This window comes from Phlebotomus argentipes, unplaced genomic scaffold (genome assembly GCF_947086385.1).
Source record: "Phlebotomus argentipes unplaced genomic scaffold, Phlebotomus argentipes genome assembly scaffold_4, whole genome shotgun sequence".
NCBI lineage: Eukaryota > Metazoa > Arthropoda > Insecta > Diptera > Psychodidae > Phlebotomus > Phlebotomus argentipes.
Genome location: NW_026776174.1, coordinates 9,843,539 through 9,864,243, shown reverse-complemented (window position 1 = coordinate 9,864,243; position 20,705 = coordinate 9,843,539). Strand labels below are relative to the sequence as shown.

The 20,705-nt window shown below is 40.7% G+C and overlaps 2 protein-coding genes across 5 annotated transcripts in view; one reads left to right on the top strand and one right to left on the bottom strand.

The window, feature by feature from the left end:
* The window catches only part of LOC132258096 (uncharacterized), a 40,281-nt gene extending 22,160 nt beyond the window's left edge, over positions 1 to 18,121 (top strand). The window contains exons 5-12 of one of the 3 annotated variants that reach the window (XM_059755204.1): positions 1,247 to 1,365; positions 1,432 to 1,643; positions 1,758 to 1,993; positions 9,006 to 9,332; positions 9,875 to 12,043; positions 12,110 to 12,346; positions 12,620 to 12,754; positions 13,172 to 18,121. In XM_059755204.1, the coding sequence (XP_059611187.1) occupies positions 1,247 to 1,365; positions 1,432 to 1,643; positions 1,758 to 1,993; positions 9,006 to 9,332; positions 9,875 to 12,043; positions 12,110 to 12,346; positions 12,620 to 12,754; positions 13,172 to 13,264 (3,528 nt within the window). In that variant the 3' untranslated portion in view covers positions 13,265 to 18,121. Of the gene's footprint in view, positions 1 to 1,246; positions 1,366 to 1,431; positions 1,644 to 1,757; positions 1,994 to 9,005; positions 9,333 to 9,874; positions 12,044 to 12,109; positions 12,347 to 12,619; positions 12,766 to 13,171 lie in introns of all 3 variants that reach the window. The other 2 variants (XM_059755205.1, XM_059755206.1) reach the window with 2 other exon arrangements.
* A 118-nt stretch (positions 18,122 to 18,239) lies between these two features.
* On the bottom strand, positions 18,240 to 20,676 carry LOC132258100 (ran-binding protein 3). 2 transcript variants are annotated; one of them, XM_059755215.1, is made up of 6 exons: positions 20,582 to 20,676; positions 20,123 to 20,412; positions 19,928 to 20,059; positions 19,613 to 19,864; positions 19,391 to 19,546; positions 18,240 to 19,327 (listed from the first exon to the last, which is right to left on the bottom strand). In XM_059755215.1, the coding sequence occupies exons 1-6, from the start codon at positions 20,595 to 20,597 to the stop codon at positions 19,049 to 19,051; spliced, it is 1,125 nt and encodes a 374-aa protein (XP_059611198.1). In that variant the 5' UTR covers positions 20,598 to 20,676; the 3' UTR covers positions 18,240 to 19,048. The 2 variants fall into 2 exon arrangements, with proteins under 2 accessions (XP_059611198.1, XP_059611199.1); XM_059755216.1 differs by having other exon boundaries at positions 19,928 to 20,056.
* Positions 20,677 to 20,705: the final 29 nt, after the last annotated feature.

Genomic DNA, 20,705 nt, shown 5'->3' with positions numbered 1-20,705 from the left:
TTGATTTCTCTCTCTTCACACACATTTTACCTTTTTCTGCGCATTCATTTCCGTTTTCTTTCACCAACACCCCGCAATGCTGTTCCGACTGACGGACCACCACCCCCGAGTGGGTGGAACGGGTGTAATGTTGCAGACACTCTGGAAGAGAGAAAGGATGTCACTATTTATTTGTCTTCCTCACACACCACACAATTCCATCATCCTTCTGCTCAACGTCCACAAAGTGGGGCTTCTCGCAACTGCGTCGAAGATTATGAAAACAACAGACAGTGAATTTACTTTGAAATTTATGATAAGTAATTTTTAAGTCCACAAGCTGTGAGACTGCAAACAATTCTTTAATGTAGCACAGAACCAGAGATGCTTTAAGTTTATTAGGTCACACTAAGTTCTGAAATGATCTGTAGAAATTTGGGCATATGAAGAAAAAGTATTAAATAAAAAAATCTATTTCTAATGCAGCTATTCAACTTGATAACGCAGTTGGCTTTAATTTATGCAAAGCAAATATGTATTTTAAACATTAATTTCACGTTCCATTTTCCTCATTATTTCGAAAGTTATCATGTTTTTAATGTTTAAAATTTTGCTGTCCTGCTTCGTTCTGGAAATTCACAGCTTGTCTGTTCACACACCCTTCGGTACAGTCTACAGCTTTTAATTTCTTCCCCACCATCCCTACCTTTTGTGATGAATTCCTATCATTAATTTACAATTTTCATAGATATAAAATTTTCCTCCTAATGATCTGCCACCACTACTTCTGCCACTCATGATATATTTTCGCTAAATTGATTTATATTGAAGGGAAGATGGAATTAATTCGAGATTCAGTCAAAATGGTATTTGAAAAGGGAGCTAGCACAAAGGATGAGTGAGAAGTTGAAAGCTGGGAAAAGGCAGAGAGGAAAGTTGTAGCGAAAAAATGCGGGAATTACGATAATTATTCTTGCTCAACTATGCAGAAGAATTTATTTTTGTCAGTCAAGCGCGCGCGAGGGGAGATTTTCCACTCTACACAAAGGAATCTCAAATACCTGCAATTCTCGGCGGTGCCCATTACATAAAAATGATAAGGAGAGGAATAAAATAAAAGACCTTCGTCATTAGTAATATTTTTGTATGCTCAATTCCCGGCGGGGGGATGAATGTGCTCCGCTCGAACCTCAGTCTATTGTGATGATTTGGGTTGAATGAATAAAATGCCTCCCTCTTCTCACCCCGCTTTTTATCTTCTGTATAGGTATGCAGCAAAGTGTTTGGGAATGCCTCCGCCCTGGCTAAGCATAAATTAACACATAGCGACGAGCGAAAGTATGTGTGTGGGATGTGCTCGAAGGCCTTCAAGAGGCAGGATCATCTGTGAGTATTGAGGTCCACCCCAATTGGCTCCCGTCCACTAATTTGTCCAATATCTCACCACCGCAGAAATGGCCATATGCTGACTCACAGGAATAAAAAGCCGTACGAGTGCAAAGCCGAAGGCTGCGGAAAGTCCTATTGTGATGCCAGATCTCTAAGGCGACACACAGAGAATCATCACAGCTCGCTGGCAATGACACCAACAACCCCACATTCATCATTGTCATCCTCAACAGGACCGCCAACTGGGCTGAGCTTGTCACCAGCCACAGCTAGCGGTTAGTAAAAGCTTCCCAAACTTCAAATTAATATACACCAATTCATATTCCTAGTTATTTTTACCCTCACACTGTGCAATGCATTACAATCGTATTATGTCTGGGACAAATTAGGTGATGCCAGCTCGCCGCACGGAGCCACTTGCATCCCCTTCAGCTCGGCCAACGACAACATCAGCTCCAAACCCTCATCGCCCAGCTCCCCAGCAGGAGTCGGCAATGAGGGTCTCACACGCCAACAGTTGGATCTCATCAGTCAAATTATGCAGCAGACGAAACAAGCCAACGCGGGCTTGACAGCCTCAGCTGGACAACGTCAGACAACGCGTCCCAGAACTTGGAACATGCAGGTAAGCTCCCAATCGGGTTTTTCCCCACATCACAAGCGACTGGTTGACATTCTGATTGCACTGAGTTGCATTGATTTACTGAAAGCCAATCATAAATGCTAATTACCTTTATTACTGATTTATTATTGGCTCTCCCCAAAGTTACAAATGAACATATTTCCTCTGGGAGAATATTTCAGAAAGCTCTCTCAGTTTAGACAGTAAGATGCACAAACTCTCTTAAGTTAATAACTTTGTTGGAGTTCATAATCAAATACTGAATACATACATAAATGCATGAGCCTTTGTATGGCATTATCCATAATTAAATAAGAAAACCCGTAAATTGAATATCGTAAGATATTTATAGAGAAAATGGAAGGAAGACGTCAACGAATGTAGCATAACAACATTTCACTATTTTCATGGTTGATTGGCTAACCTTCACCCATATATTTTCTTTGGAGAATGTTTGAGAATGCCAACATGGCAATTTCCTCCCACATATTTCCCCCTTGGTCCACAAAGTCCTTCCGTGACTCGGCCATCAGAAGGGTTCATGTTCAGTTGAACCCTTTTTATCTCGTCAATGGAGACTACCAGTGGTGCGCGCTTTCTTTTTTTATTAGTGAAAAGAAAGCGGGGGCAATTTATTGTTGAGAAAATAAGGATTTAGGAAACAATAAAACAGATTTATTGCTGTATTCAGCGGGGTGCGGTATGTGAAGTTGAGGATGAGTACCCAGAATAACACTAATAATAATAATAAAGAGGAAAACAATGTGCCATCGTAAAATATTTCATTTCCCCCGTCCGCACGGCGAATTATGCCTGTTAACTCCTGTATTATTTATCATCAATTGAATATTAAATATCAGGAACTGTGGGTGACCGCCGAAGAGCCAACACACCAGGTGAACTCTGCATGAATTTATGCCAAATTGATTATTTGATTCTTTTGCAGCGCAATTCATGCGCTATTCATTCGCTCTCCTTCGTCCGGAAAGCCCCGGGAGACAGGACATGGGGAGTTTGGATGGGGGCAAAAAGGAACTTTTAACTGGCAAAGTGTTAACTTCATCCATAAATCCGCAATATAATATTGAGATCCTTGGGAACAAGTTTCTCATGTTCATTCATCCAGAAAGTCGAACATCACCAGATGTTGGAACTTCAGCTCACCAATTCCCACCCACTGGAGTCGGCCGCCCCCAGAAAACCACTTTCATTTTACTTTGTGTGTGCCAAAAACCTATGCACATATCGAAGGACTGGGGGTTTGGGGACTGCCAGTGGGTGAGATATTGGTGGCTTGAGAATAAAATGTGTTGGGTGGCGCTGCGATGATTTTCATTGTCTGCAAAAATAAATGCAGATATATGGAGAGCTTTTCCTTCCCTCTTTCGCCCATTTTCACACGATGTGGGGCGTGTATGTGCGCCCATGCGAGGGTGGTTTCCAAGTCGGGGAAAAAATTCCAGTTCACTAAATCGAATTATACTGATTCCACACAATTCTTTCTGTCTCTTCTCACATGCCCTATACATACATTATTTGTGTGAGACAATCCAAATGTTCAATGGGGGTAAAGCGGAGGAACACACCGTGGAATAGAGAGCTTTCACTACTTCACAAATCTCTTAGATTTTATTGTCCAACCTCGCCTGCGGCATCGCGCGAGCCGCGGGAGTAGCGTAATCCAGCACAGGGAAAAAGAGGAGTCGAATAATCAAAAATTGGCATTTTGCATGTGATTATTTGCGTATCGTCTATAGTTTCGCGGTATATGTGTTTTGTATAAATTTGCCAAGTATGTTGAAAGTGAGCCAAAAGTATAGTGGCTTCTACATGTGGCACAGAACACCATCGCGAGTATACCGTAAAGACTTTAGCCTTTGACCCATTGGCAACTCCACTGTTCGCCTGGTAGGGTGATCTTATATGTGTATGCATTGGGCTTTTCTCCTTTCTATATCCCATCTGCTCATTGTTCTTTCCCACTCAATATCACCATATTCCTGTCGTACGTATGACTCCATTTAAGAGGATATAAGGTCCATTAAGGGTAGAATTTTCTCCTTTCCTCGGCTGCTCTGCACTAATATTTTTCTAGACTTAGTGCGGTGGTTTGCTCAACTAAATAAAATTCAGCAGAGATGCGAAGTGAATGTGGTGGTCTTCCGAGCTTTTCCACACCTGTTCCCAAACCCTTTGTTGCCTACTCTTCGTGAGGCCATTCCTCGACCTCATCTCATTTTATAATGACACACCTAGCGAGAGAAAGAGAGAGAGAGAGAGTCGTGGTGCGAAAAAATAGCAAAGAGGTGGCTCTCGTGCAGAGTCACCAGAGGCATATAGTTAAAGGGAGGGAAATTACAAAGCGAACAGAAAGTTATAATCTCTAAAATCATACACCACATACTCAGTAAATGCTCCGTCACACAATACTCCTCAGCAGCACATGGGACTCAAAAGTTACAAAGCGTGGGGGATTGGAAGCTCTTTTTCGAGAGCTTGAAAGCCTCCTAGCACTCTCCCTTCGAGCATCCGCACATAAAATGGCGCTTGCCTCAATTACTTTAGCACAGCTTTTATCAAATGCTCTCCACACTCTGTGTACTCCCTGTGTGAAAGTACATAAACATATACTCTGGCTTGGCCAAAGAGACTCTTGCGTTTTCTACAATTTCCATTTTAATGATTGCAATGAAAATGAAAACAAAAAGCTCTGGCACAGAAGGAAAAGCTCTCTGCACATACAATTCATGATTTCGCCTATTTATGAACGCGTAGGGGAAGGTCTCTCGAGCGTGGTCAGTTCTTCGATAAATAGTACATTTATCTTCTGGCGCCCATTGAGTATGACTGCGTAGATAAGGGGTCATTTAACCGTATCGCCAAAGTACAAAATATATGTTCAATTATATCTATCCCGCTGCATCCTCCTCTACAACAGGGCGAAATTTCACCCTCTCGATGTGACACTCATTTGCGACCCCAAAACTTTCCATATAGGCAAAGAGAGTGAAATGAGACGTCAGAGAGTGGAATATACAAGGAGGGAAAAAATGTGTAAATTTTCCCAGAGCGGGAAATTTGCTAATAAAATTAATCTTTGAGCTTTCGCCTGAAAGTTTCTGAAGCGCAAATGCGAGCGAGTTGAAGAGAACGAAAAGTGAATTCACATTCAATCAACAATAAGGTTATTACGTGAATTTGCATATGAAAATTAAATTTTCGCAGAATAATATCTAATTTGCTTACAAACACACAAAACTTCATGTACCACATCAATGAAGTGCCTGTTCGACATAGCTTGTGTGGTGTCTGTGGGGTTGAAATTGTCACAATAAAGCTGTGATACAGCATAAATCATAAATCAACTATGGGATACAAGATTAATTTGCATGGATGGATGGGACGTATTATGCTAATTTGTACTTTTACCCATTGAGAGTGTTAATTATTTTCACATGTCATGAGCCTTTAGTGTGCGAAGTTGGAGATAGTGATGGTAAATACCATGTCTCTATTGTGTAATTTTATCTCACAGAGAGACCACAAATCACCGGTGATAATTGCGAGAGTGCTTCATGGTCTCCGTCGTCTAATAGTCACCCTTTAAATACCAAACACTAAATTTCAGTGACGGGGGCTTTTTAAAGGAGACCACGCGAGTGTGCTTTATTTATTCTTTTGATTCGCACCGCGCCCTGCCCTCGGTCCCCACCTCGATGGTACTTGAGAAATCAATAAAATGTCTATTGTCGCAATTTTGCTCTCCTCTTTGGCTCCAAATCAAATCCGTCGTTCTCTGTCTCAACATGAGAGGGACTTTCTTATTTTATCGTTTATTTTATTCAACTTTTCTGCAAGTAACAGCAAACAATGTCTGCCAAAGCTCTCGCTCTGTCGTCGATACAAGAGGCTAAGGGAGGGAGAGAGGGAAATTTCTCGATGTAAAATTATCGGGGAGGAACAGCCAGAGAGAGAAAAAAAGTTAACTTTTCTTAAAGACAACTTTGCAATCGTGTACAGCGAAATAACGTAGAAGTGGCGGAGAGTGAAAACAATGGCAAAATCCGGATTATTTTATAGATTTTCTCTTCCTGTATCCAATCAAATCCACCATACAATCCCCCTTGCGAGAATTTTATGGGACGTTTCTTCTTTAACCACTCTGTATTTTTTCAGTTCCCCCCTTTGGCTCTGCTCTGTTGTCTTACAGCCGCCCAACATAGGTACAGATGGTGAAAGAAATTGTGCCATTTCATGATACAGTAGCATCTCGTGCGAACATTGATTGAGGGTTTGGGTGACTCTTTCTCAAAGTGAAATGAAATAAAAGAAGGAAACGACACGGCAGAGTGTGAGTGAAATAATAAAAAAGTGGGTAAGAGAACAAAAAAAAGAGAGAGAATCGAGGCGACACAATTTTCCGAGCAACTAAGTGTAGTTATATAGATGGCGAAGCTAAATGAATTCCTTTTCATCATATGAACCATAAAATTAATTAAACTCATCGTCTATAAAAATCCTTCTAATCGAAACTCAAACACGTTCACCTGCTGCTGTTCACTGCCATTCAGCCAATCTCAATGGCCTGTGATCGAATCAACGTGGCTCCCTCCTCGTAATTTGCTATTATTTTAAAGATGCCACCACACCATCATTTATTGAGAAAACTCTCGCAATACACCCCAGGACCCGAGGGCTGCGATTCAGGCGGGCGGGCGCAACTGGGGATGAGCGCGCGGTATGGAAGAGTGTCGACAAGTAAGGAAAGTAACATTTTGTCGAGAAAGGAAAGCACACTCACACACAAAAATGTAATAATAGCCCGAACGTATTGAATGGAAAACTTTAACTTTTAATGGAAAATCGATCAGGAGGCAGTGGAGGAGAGAATGAAGTGACAGTAAAGCTCTCGAGTTGCTACATTTTATTTATACGTAGCTATATAAATAAAATATAGGAAATGAGACAGAGACAAATCTTCGACATTATACCTCAATTCTCTGTCCCCAGCCCAGTCCACTGTGAAATAAGAAAGGGCCAGAGTGTAGTTTTCATAGACAAGGAAGGTTACGGGAAATCAAATTTATGGGACACTAAATTTGTGTCACTCGTCGAAGTGTAGGTATTCGGATAAGCAATCAAATACTTTCAAATAAAATCTATAATTCAATTCAAGTAAGGAAAACTTCAGTTATATGAAGCAAAAAGCTGGTGTAACTGATTAACGAACAGAAGAATTCTGGATATTTTCAATAGTTTGTTGCCTCTGATAAAGAATCTTTGTTTAAAAGGAATTCTAAATATACAGCATAGAATTTAAATTTTTCCACGAATTTCCAAACACTTCTAATGAATTCTTGGAAAGCCAAGAAAAGGTTTTCTTTAGTCTCAAGTAATAAGCATGTCAAAATGTATTCAATTTGATATGCATAAAATTGCTTAATTTTCCTCCTTTCTGTATAGAATTATGGACAAATTGTGTCAATAGACGCAAGGCGGCCTCAAGAACAAAGAGTCATATTAAAATTTTTTCCAATTTAACTCTGTAATAAGAAATGAAAGCAATAAAAAAGAGGCAAAAGTCACAACGTCGGAGCGTGAGTTTGTATGAGGAAGAATGGATGATGAAAATTTGGTGGTGAGTGGGAAGAAAAAGAAAGTTTTCACTCGGGAAACCATCAATATCTTCCCTATATATTCAATGTAGGAGAAATTTTATCATCATAGCGATTAAATTAAGTCAGCAAAATTGGTAAAGTTTTTTGTCCTTTACTTCTAACGTCGGTGTATTTTGAAAGGGGACGCCAGAAATGATTCTAATTTAAAATTCAATTTTTTATTGCCACTTTCCACCAGTGGAAACTTCAATTTTATATTAATTCATTATGCAAATAATGTGAGGGGTGAATATTGTGGCGTAGAGAAGAATGAGCGCGTCAAGAGTTGAAGTGGGAAGGCGGACGAGATGGTCATTCTCTCTATATAGAGACTCTGCAGAAATTCTGGGAGAAAGTCCTTGAGTGCTATCTGATGAGTGTGCTGGAGATTGACCTAAATTGTTAGTCAAGTTGAATACTTTGGAACGATTCTCTCTTTTGCTCGTTGGCGAAAACTGAATTGAGAGACGAGGAGCCTTAATGGAGAATTTGTGCACAAATTTTCGTTTTACGCGATATTGAAATACCATTTAAAATTTATGGATGTAAGAACTTGTATTTTTTTCACTTCATCACGCCACACCGTGAGGCAGAGATGCGGCAAAATGGAGTCATTTACTCATTGAACGCAGCCTTCCAATGGCAGTATCTCATCTTGGCGAGAGCGCCACAAAAAAAGGAGAAAAGATTAAATAAATTTTGAATGCTTTGCGAAGGGGCCAGTGTGGAAAATCGTGTGTCAGCATAGAAGGATTTTAATACATAAAAGTCTAAGGGAAAATGTACATCGGGTACATAGAAGCGGCAGCTACAGTCCCTATTATATGGATTTTAATAAAACCTTGTTGACTATAAGCGGATTTAGACGTCCAATTAGGAAAACAGCAATGTACAACAGAAACTCATTCCCCAGTTTTAGGTCAGGCAAGTGAAGCGCTGGGGACCTTTTTCGCACTGGTCTCGCTTCTTTTCTTCCCATTCATCAGAATTATTATGCATTCACTTAACACCCCCAAGTTGAGAGACAGAGAGAGAATTAGTGGTTTGAGCGTGGGTGTCGGAGCAAATTCCATCACTACAGAGACAATTAAAATATTTATGCTTCTTCTTCGCCATGTCTGTGCTTGCACATAGTTTAACGAGAGCGCATTTGAATGGGACAGATTAGAGAGGAAATCACAGATTTTCAGCCAATTTTCACATGAAAAGATTTATCATGGAGGAAATATTTGCGCCATAGCTTTGCAATAAGCTTCACAAGCATTCTCAAAGAACTTGTTAATGACTGTGAGACTCTTTTAAATGAACTTGTTCAGCAATTAATTGCTTGCATGCCTCAAATTCCAATACCTTTGCAGACGCAGCTGCAGCAGACACAGTCGAAATTGTCACCGAACCCAGAGAATGCCGCCAACAGCATCAGCTCATCCTCCCCACCTGTAGGACCGAATGTGCCAAAGTTGGAGCAGAAGCCGGTGGAATGCAATTTGTGTCATCGAAAGTTCAAGAATATTCCAGCCCTGAATGGACATATGCGCCTTCACGGTGGCTACTTCAAGAAGGATGCCGAAACGAAGAAATGTGATAAGAAGGAGACACCAGGACCACCACTGCAGACAGCCAGTGTGGGTGTAAGAGCGCTCATTGAGGAGAAGATTATTAGCAAACGAAGCAAGGATCTCAAGGTAAGCCCCACACACAATTCGATTTCTGCAACAATAGTCTGTGAGCGTCGCCAGGACGACAGGAGTGAGCCTAGTTGCCACCTCTTGGTGGGGATTTTAATCCTTCAACATGATCTCTCTGCGCAAATTGCGTTGATTTCATTCCTGGAATATTTTTTCCTCTGCAGTTGAGAGAAATTTGAAACGACTGTCTTTTCAATTAAATGCCATTCATTGTTTCACAGACAGAACATTTATTTCAATTCTTGTTAATTCAAGTATTTGTCTTTCATTAGATGTTAGATATTAAAATTAGATAGAAGAAATGCATGCAAAGTTACTCATTGCTATAGGGCGAAATGATTTTCTTAAATCAACTTCATTTCATTCTTGTTCTTCTGTTTCTAAACATACAACTTGAAATTCTGAATTCCATACAAATTCATAGATTCTTTAGTATATATAATGATAGAGATTTACTGGAGCTCGTGAATGTCCTGACTACGCTTTCGACTTGTGAGAAGACTGATAGTTGTGTAGCTAACATATTTGTGTCCTCGAAGGGTGCCTTTGTTGTGCCTGCACCACCTTTAGCCGCGCGTCGTCTCTCCGACACGGAGACTTTCCTGTCTCCCAAATTGCCATCTTCCACCACTTCCACTGTTACCTTGCCGACTCTCTGCCAGTCCACCACCACTCTGGCCACCGCCCTCCAGATTGCCACCAGTGTGGCTTCCACCGTAGCCGGTAAGTCCTCAAAGACCGACGCCATCATTAAGTCTTCCCCGGTCGTCGACAGCAAGGACGCCACGCTGATTGAACTGCTGAAGCGGGGCACGAAGGTGGCCGTGAAGAGAACGAGCTCGGATCCTGGCACGGCACCGCCGCTGCTACAGGAGAGCGGCTCCTCGAAAGCAACAAAGAGCAGCCCAGTGACACCCACCACCACCCCACCGCTCGCATTGTCAATTGGAAACAGCGAGAGCGCCCCGCTGGCTCTGACAATTTCCCAGGAGGCTCCGGGGGCGAGTGATGTGTTCACTCTGGCGTACTCCACCGACTCTTCTAGTGGCTTCTTCCACGACAACGAGGTGTACAGTGTGAATGACACGGCGATGCTCCTTCAGGCGGTGGATTCGATTCAGTTGCTACACGAGAGCAGCGCCAATGCTGAGCAAATTGACGAGATCAGCGCCCTGGGCGATTATTCCCTGACGGAGAACACCGCCCTCGCCGGAAACTTTGCCTCGTCGCGCCAATTGCAAGCGGTGCTCAATTCACCACTGCCCGAGAGCTTGGCGGAATTCAGCGCCCTTCATTCCAAGGACTACATCCTGTATGGCAACTCCCCGTCCGCCGTGACCCAGTCGTCTTCGTCGCCACTGCCCTCACCGCTGGCCTATCCCACCCCACCGGCCAGCCACGAGGCCGTGGCCCAGGCGTCTCCCTTCCTCGACGACAGCCATCACTTTGCCGACGTGGGTCCCTTTTTTGGGGACGAGAAGAAATCCACGAGCTTCCTGGAGGACGTGAGCAAGGAGCTGAGCGACAACGAGCGCATCTTGCAGCTGAAGAATGAACTCTTCAGCGACAGCAAGTCCGTGCTGGACGAGAAGACGGGAGACATCTTCAAGGAGGATCCGGATGGCGATCGCTTGCGTGACTTGGCCTTTCTGGATGAGCCAGACAGCTTCCTGGAGGACACCCAAAATCCCTCCTCGCCCCTGTCGGCAGCCTTCTTCAGCGCCACCATGTCCAGCGCTGAGGAGGTGAAGGAGGCGCTCCAGGAGGTGCTGCCCAATGAGAATCTCACAGAAGATACGGCACCGGAGGCAGACGACATTGATCTCTACTATTTGCCAATGTGCAATCTTCAGTCACAGATGATGCCCAATTCTGACGATCCACTCCTCTCGTCGTCTCCCAAAGATTTCATCAGTCGACCGCACAAGTTTGAGTTCGGCTTCTGCCCACCGGCTAAGCGTACAAAAGGCAACTCCGGCGAGGAGAGCATGCAGCCCACCGCAACACCACTAACCGTCCAAACTGAGCAGCCCCTCCCGCCGAAGGACAGCGAGGTCTTCCTCAGCCCCAGCAGCATCTCCTCCACGTCCACGCCATCGCCCAAGATCATACCCATTGCGAGCCTGATGAGCAGGAAGAGACACCACACCGAGCACTATGCTCGCGTGTACGAGCGCTTTCGCTCGCGCTTGAGGAGTGGCAATGACCACTTCACGCCGTCACCCATTCTGAATCCCAGCAGGAACGCCACGGGGATTTACTTCTGCCTGGTGAAGGATGGTCTGCAAGAGGAGGACGACTGTCTCATGTCCGTCAGCGATGACCTGGAATGCTTGCTGGACTCCCCACGGATAAACATCGGGAGCGACTTCCAGGCCCAGGTGCCGGATTTCATGGTGAAGGAGGAGGACGTGAAGGTGGAGGAGGAGGACACTCAGCTCTGGGATCCCGTCGTGGGTTCGGATGAGCGCCAATTGAGGCGCTACATTGAGCTGTCCAAGTCATCCGCTGTGCCGCTGGGCAGTCACTCAGAGGAGATAGCTCTGAAAACCCTCCTCGACACCCATGGACAAGTGCACACGGCCATTCTGGAGCTCCTCCAGTCACCTGCTACGGCGATACATAAGCGTTGGACGCCACAGGAGATCAAACTTTTCCTCAAAGGACTCGAAACTTTCCGCAAGGACTTCTACAGAATAAGCAAAGAGGTGAGAGCTTAGCATGGGATTAGGTGGGTCCTCTCGGCTATATAATGCTTATCTCACAAATTTCAGATTCCACACAAATCAACGGGTGATTGCATCCAATTGTACTACTTCTGGAAGAAGCTCTGTGTGGATTACAAATTAACACACTTACAGCAAAACAACCAGCGGCGAATTTCCCACGAATTGAACAACAACGCTCCACTTGTCTACGGGACTGATTCACATCACACCTCATCCACCCTCTCGCACTCCACCCACACGGATATTCGGCCTCACATCTGCGAGATGCCAGATTGCTCAGCTGTGAGTATACAATTGGAATATCCTCTTTATCACATCTTTCCCTTCTTTTCCTCTCGGTTTCGTTTGAGCCTGGCTTTGTGTTCGCTTCTCTCTCTGTACCTGTTTTTCTTTCGGTTCTCTTTCTACCATCACCACCCCCAACACCACACTGCCAACCCATGCTCGCCAATTTACAATTTGAGTTGTTGATTTTAACCACATCTTCTCGCCCCCGAGCCATATGATTAACAATTGCGCCTGTGAAAGAGACACTCTGCCCTAATCCCTTTGTAGAGCTTCTCGAGCAAAGCCGCTCTCCATGGCCACACAAAGTTACACTGCATGGGCAGGAGCGTGACTGTGTCGAGCAGTGCCAGTTCCTCATCCAGCAGCAGCAGCTCCTCCATCAAAGACGATTTTCCCTGCAAGGTGTGCGGCAAGTAAGATCAACCCAGAATCCTTAACACACACTCTCTCTCTCTCACTGTCTCTTGACTCCAACTAATTAAGAAAATGATCCTGGGTTAACTGCACAAGGAACCGCTTCCAGCATCTGATTAAATTAATGTTCAAAGTAACTAGGAGTCCTAGGCAAAGTAAAGCCTTGTGACACACAATCAAAATCGACCTCAAGATGTTTGCCTTATCCTTACAAACAATGTAAATTGGTGGATAAGTAGCAGTTTCTCGTGCTTATACTATATGACGTTACACTTGCTAGAAGTACTTCTGGTTCACTAATCAAACTTAGATATTGTGCGGGTAATCACTGCAATATCTTGATTGTCTTGCAGGTATATTGAAGTGCTTCTTAATTAATTTTCATGCCCCGTTCAATCGTTTTAGAGTTTTCAACAAGGTGAAGAGTCGGAGTGCTCATATGAAATCGCATCGGCCGCAGGATTCCGATTCGAGCATGGTTTAAGCCTTCACATGTGATCGGCTGGCAGGAAAAGTCAAGCATAGCGACAGAGCAGGCTTATCTTCAGGAGGATGCGGAGGATGTAAATGGAGAAGATGGTGTGTAAATTTATAAATCTATTAAGGAAGAAGAAATTAATGACAATCTATTTTTAAAATGAATACATTCTGCACTTAATTCAATGTAATACGAGACTTAAAATTGCCACAAATGTGCATAAGTTGTAGGATTTAGAAGGGTATTAAACATCGCAGAGGTGAACAAAAAAAAAGACGAAAGCATCTTCTCAGCGGAAGCGCGACATTAGTGAAAGTGAAAAGTTACAAAAGAGGAAATAAAAGTCAATAGATAAAATTATTATTATTATTAAATAGTAGAAGGTGTATTTTTGTTCAACGCCACATCAATAAATGTAATAGAATATAGTCAGAGATTCAAATGGAAAGAATGATGAATTTCTCTCACTCATTTATTCTTCATGAATATTGCAAAGGTAATAGAGAAATCATTGAACACTGCATTTCGAATTCTTTTGCCGGAAAAGGAAAAAAAAGTAACACGAGAGAAAGACAGAAGCATAAATAAAGATATTCAGTGTGACAAGATTTTAAAAAAACGTAGACAGTTTGAAAGAAAATATATTTCTACTTAAACCTTATATAAAGGACATTACATATTAGATACATATGCAGATAATGGGTAAATTAATTACTGTGTAAATAGTAATGCAATTTGAGGTGAATACTCCTTTTAGACTCAAGATTTGACCGCCCCCTGACTTTTTTTTGCCCACAAGAGCATTGAGAATCTTAGCCGCAATGATGAGATACCGAAGGGGTGCGCAATGACGAAACGAGAGCTCAATATTTAGTTTAAAAATTAACTTACCAAAGACAAAGAGATTAGGAAGAGCATGAGATGATCAAGTGTATTGTGTAATAAAGGTAAATATTAAAAGAAAATGATGCCAAATTTTTACATAGAAACGATGAGAGCGCGGTCAATAAAACTTTTCCAGTATTAAAATAGACAATTTCATGAAAATAATGGTTATATCTTAGTGAATAAGTGTTGAATCGATGTCCCTGAATTTTATTATTAAATTTACTGGTAAAGAGAATCCACAATGTGTCTCAGATGGAAGGGAGACACTGTAAAGGATTACTTTCACACCATTCAAGTCAATACTCTCTCTCTAGACATTTATTGATTGTAAGTATGACAAGTATGAATTACGATTATCCTTGACGGTTGTTTTTGTCCTCTGTAATAGTGCAATTTTTAGCTCAATTTTTGCAAAGGCAATAATTTATTGTGAATCTTTTAGTTAGACAAAAAGAAAAAATGAGAAGAGAAGTCACATATTAGATTTTACCCTTAAAGCAATCCAAGAAATATTGGTTGACTCATTTATTTATCATATCTATGGAAAGAATTTAAATAGACATAAAGCGATAGGATTAATTTTATGTTGTTGATGTCATACCAATTGTGCATGATTGTGTATACAATGAGAAGCAAAAGATAAGATGATTGAAAAAAATAATAATATACGGTAAAGGAGAAGAAACATTATTCATGGAAACGGCCTGCGAGTAGCATTTTTGAGTAACAAGAAATATCATAAATATAGTGAAAAAAAAGAATCTCTTAAAAGATGTATAGAAAAAATGTGTGCAAGATTTTGAAGAAAAAAAAAACATTTTGTAAAAGACACTAAATTATAATTTACCACTAGTTCTTACCCTAATTTATAATAGGTAACTCATTTCATAAGTATACTTTAAGGCAAAATAAATACGTGTACATGTACAAAGATTCACTGTACTTTTATGAAGTTGCATATAAGCATTATTGGAAGGAGATAAGGTAAAATGTGAAAATAAGGAGAAGGATGAAAAGCTCACTCATAAAATTGTCCAGAATATAACAATATAATGGTGGTGAAAAATACTACACAAAAAGTATTATAAACGCTCATAAGAAGAAAAGAAGAAAACTATGTGTATGTATGTACTAAGGAGTAAGCTAATAAAGTTGTTGACTATTTTCTATAAAACTCTTTATAAATAGATTTAACGATATATATATAAATGATATACATACATATATATTTATAATGTACTGCCTAATTTGATAATCAAAAACAGATGAAAAAAAACAAGTTTAAGATGAAGTGTAAGAAAGTGGAAATTGTATTTAGTGAGTATTTGTGTCTAACCGCCAATTCTACATGAGTTGCCAAAAACAGACAAGAAGAGAGAGAAATCAAACTCCATTCACAATATATTCTTTAACTTATTTCTCGGAAACAGCCATCGAATCGTGTGTATTTATGTACAAAGAATCTAAATTTCACTCATGATTATGCAAAGTGGGGGAAAAGCGAGCAGCTTTGGATGCCGCATTTCTTATTTAACAGAACAACAACAACAACAACAATAAAAAACACCTCCTGAAAAGCCACAATTGACCGCAATTTGAAGTTCTTGAATTCTAGCGATTTCCTCAGTCTTACTAACTATAAAGTCAGATCTGGAACTGCTCGACTTTCTCCTCGAAATCCGAAAGCCAAAAAAAGAAGAGAAAAAAACCCAAAGAAAGATCTCGGCGCGAAGCTTCTTTTTCTAGTTTCCCCCCTTGAAGAGACTCTTAAAGTTGAGTTGTTTCATCACATGAAAACTTTACCTCCTCGAACCTAAGCAATACTTAATTGGAAGAAATGCGATTCTTTTGTTATCAGAGAAGAACTTTCTACCCCCTATTGATGACGTAATTCCTTATCTGTGGTACCTGCGTGCAATCTCGCGCGGAAAGCGTCATACTCTGTGTTGTGATTTTTCAGAGACATTTGAGAGAGAGAGAAGGAATGAAAAGGAAGAGCGGAAGGAGACATTTTGATGAAAATTGAAGACCTAAGATGAAAACTCAAAAAAGGAATATTCTGAAAATATAAAAATGAGAAAAAGAAAAATCTTGCAGTCCTCCATTAAAAGTATATAGGCACGAAAAATAATTTTGTACTCTCTGTAAATGGGTTTTTGTGCTGATTTTTGTAATATGATAAATTATTCTCTTGGATAATTAAAGAAAAAAAAAACATATAGTGTATAATTGATCGTATTTGGATGTTACCTAGTCTTTCTACCTCCTGACAAAAGCAAAAAAAAAATTGAGAGTGAAGAAAATAAATTCGATAAAACATGAGATTAAGAATTAAGTAAATAAAGTCTTTAAAAACATATCAGTTTTTAGGAAAGTTGAATGAGAAAAAGCCAAAATTGTTGTATTACTGTACCTTCTGACTAGAATTTGTAGAATTATAAAAACATGAAAATTGATGAGATTGAGAGAGAGAGAGAGAGAAAAGGAAGAAAACTCTCACAGCATTCTCACAATGATTTTTACACTCTTCCTCCCATCACAATTATATTTTCCTTGGCTTATCCACAGACTTCCGTAGAGAAATGTATCTTTGGCCACAAGAGATCAATTCTTGTAGCGCAAGAATTTCAGCGAAAAATGTCTAGGCAAAAAAACACACATACACTAATAGATATAGGTAAAGGACAATCCTAATTTTTATGTACATACTCAAGACCCCAGAATAAAATCTCTCTTTGTATGACTATCGATAGAAAATAATAAACAAGAAAGTATGTAAAGAGAATAAATTTAAAGTATTAAGTGTTATATTAATAATGGAAAAAAAATTGTAATGTTTATACAAATATGTTTGTGGATTCTTCAGACAATGTCATATAAAGCCCACATTTTGAGTTTACCGCATAACTCCGCGCTATGGAAGCAAACATAAGAGAAAAAAAATACATTTAAAGAAATCCTAGCATATTATGTGGTAGAGACAAGAGCAAGTGAACAGTAATTGAAGATGAGAATTTTGCAAAATCACATATTTTTGTATTAATCATACGTAAATGGAAAAAAGCATGAAATGCCGTAAATAGAAACTGTTTTCCGCGAGGAAAAGAAGCCAACACTGCAAAGGACACTTCACAAATTCCTCCACAGGATATGCTATTCAAACACTTCATTGATGGCTTAACACACACGTTGTGATTTGAAGTTGAGCTGAATTTTGCTATAAAATCACACAAACAACTCCTGGTTTCCGTATCTCAATAAGTATATAAAGTTTGCTTTCCTGCCAATTTTTTAAGTCACCACAGAACATTACAAATGCAACTACAAAGGATAAAAACTCGATATAAAAGACAAATCTTCTGCCGTCTGCTGTGCCAATTACGAAAAGTTATACTTCAATATACAACGAAAGTATTGTTTAAAATATTTTTCTAATCTTCCCACAGAGATTTTTGTAGTGACACGCGTGGAAAAGTGTCACTCTGAAGCATGTTCATTTTTCTCATTTGAAGTCGCTTGAGTTGCAATGAAGGATATTTTTTCCAACACTTCAAGTGTTGTCACATTGACTCCAAAAGAAAAAAAAAAAAACTTTTTAGTGGTTCTAGAAACACACTCTCAAATTAACAACAAAGAAATTAACTGACGAACGTCGAATAGCATATCAAAAGAAACAATAAGTAAATATTAAAGAAGTTATATCTACGAAAACTTGACACAAGAAGTTACACCCAGTAAAATATAACTAAGAAAAAGAATAATAATGTATGTCTCTATTTATTATAATTATTGAACAAATGGAAAATTAATTAGAGGAGAAATACAAGAGAAAAAATGGATACGGTCAATAATTACTACACAGGCCTAATATTGAAGAGAAATTTGATGATGGAAAGAAAAATGGACATTAATACATAATATTTTCTGATCATAGACGGAACTTGAATGTAAGAGTTGAAGTAAAAATATTTATTGTGTATTAAAAAAAAGATGAGAAAAACTACTAAAGAGTGTACTTAAAACGGCTGTTTCTGATCACAAAAAAAAGTTTAAAACTTTTACAAAGAATACTTCAAAGGAAATCATTTCCTTTCGTCTTTTCAGCTCCTTTCTTTCCAATAATAAAGAAAAATTGAAGAAAAAAATCTAACAAAATTCAGTACACGAGAATTTCGAGAGTTGATTGATTTGTAAAAAAAAACTGCTCAAAAATCAAGAAAAATGCGCATGGAAAGCACATAAAAGTAAACCTTTTTCTACTTTTGAGAAAACAAGAATGGCAATTTTGTATATAAGTATAAACTTCTTTTGTTCTTTTTTGACGAGGAATAAGATCATTTGCAAAAATTATATTTGAAAATCTTTCTCTGTGATTATTATAGAAGAAAAATGAAATAAGAAATATGCAAAAAAATGTCTGATAGTGTGGAGAAAGTTTATAAATATATTATTATATATAATGGACAAGAATTAAATGAAAAAAAATTAAAATGTATATTTTACCTTATTATGTGTATGAAAATATATGTAATGTAAATTCTATTTCAAAAACTGTTCTTTTTTCTCAAAACGCATGAGAGGAAAAATCACTTTGCTTTTTCTGAGTAATTCCTTTATTCTCGAATTGGAAATTTTTGTTTCTCATAAAAAGTTTCTCCAGCAAATCGACTAAGAACGAAGAGTGAAATCTACACCAGCTCATCATTAGTTCATCTTCATCAAAATTTACACAATTCACTTACATATTAATGTGATTACTTTTTAAAAATCAAGCGTGAAGAGAATTTCTTCGATTTAAAATCTCGATGCAAGATACTCTATTAATAGTCACTTCTTAGACGATAAAGGGCTCGCGCCCCTTGACTCCTCCCTTTGTTACTCTCCTCACGCCAAAGTCTCCGCGCTCGCATGTTCCTTTACGACTCCTCGTCGCTCACGGTGGCCTTCTTCTTGGGACTCACGCCCTCCTTATCGTCATGCTCGTGATTTTTCACATCATTTGTCTTCTCCCCCGCCTCGGCCTCGGGCGGCTTCTGCATCTCCATGTCGATTCGCCTCTGGAGTGCCATGTAGAGCGTGTTGATGTCCGACGGCCTCGCCATCACCAGATAGACCTTAATCTGGCCCGAACTATCAATAGCCGTCAGTCGGATGCTCTTTTGACTCGAACGCTCGGCCACCATGTCTCGCCAAATCTGAAAGAAGGGGCAGCCAATGAAGGGCATCGCACGGATATCCAATCCCCTCAACCATCTCACCTTCGTGTTCAGCAGCACTCGATGACTGCCCGCCGCCCTGAACACCACCCGCGAAATACCATTAGTCCTCCCACTCTTGGGATCGTTCAGTCGCAGGCTGCCTCTGCCCCTCTCCTCCCAGGTGCTCGCCGTAAATGTGAAGAGTTTGCAATTAATCTGCAGTGAGAAGGAGGAAAAGGGTCTTTAGATGGGAAACAGAGTGAGTGAGTCCAGGTGCATTACATCTAGTATGTTCTTCTCATCTTCCTCGCCAGTTATAGTTTCCACCTCTTCGTACTTCCTCTTCTGCGCCCTGCTCTCCTCGTACTCTCTGGCCACTTCTGTGAGGCTCTTCTGACTGTTTGCCGAGTTGCTCGCATTGCTGTTCTGAGACTGCTGAGCGGCAGAGAAGAAGAGGCCACCGGAAGGTCCTCCGGAAGCTGCTTCTTCAGCCGAGTCGCTCTTCTCTCCAGTGTCCTTCGCGTCAATTGTATTCTGCAAGTTTACAAGCAATAATCAGAAGCCTATAAGAGCCAATTTGCAGCAAAGTCTACTCACTCCGGTCACGCGCTCGTGAAGATTCTGGCCAAAGACGAAGCCCGTGTTGCTGGCTATAGGATTGCCGGTCGTATTGAACAGATTCGACTTCGGCAAGCCATTTCTGGAGATCAGCGACAGAGGATCGCTCTTCTGGAAGGAACAAGCGAACAGTGAGAACCGGCAATGTCATCACAAAACACTCAATCTCCCTACATTTTCCCTGTCCGCCGCCTCAGCTTTTGATTCAACCTCATCCTTCTTCTCGGCCGAGCCGTTCTCATCGCTGGTCGACTTGGTAAAGGGATTGCTGGTGGACAGGGATGAACATGAGTTGGAATTGAGCACCTCAGTGGAGGTATTCGGTGTGTTTGCCATTGAAGACGAACTCCACGACAGTGCCGAAGGACGAAGCATGCTGCTCTTCAAATTCACCGAGCTCTGCTGTGATGCTGATGAGATGTTGGAAGCGGAACTGTTTGTCAGATTGCTGTTAGAGTTATCATCTGCGTGTGAGAGAAAGAAGTGGAATTTAGCGAGGAAAATGCAAAATGCACACAGCGTTCTGTCAACACAATGCCACTGCCAGATATTGCGCAAAGTCCCGCCAAAATCACTGATTTCCACTCGCGGGACATGCCAGGAACATTGGTCAACACCTCCAGATTCACTCACCATCGACACTGGCCATTTTACAGGCAGAATTTGTGAGATTTTTCCAGGAACGAGGGGACGTGATTTGGAAAGGTTACTGCAAATTGACGGTCACTGAAGAATTGTGGCCAACTTCACACGTAGC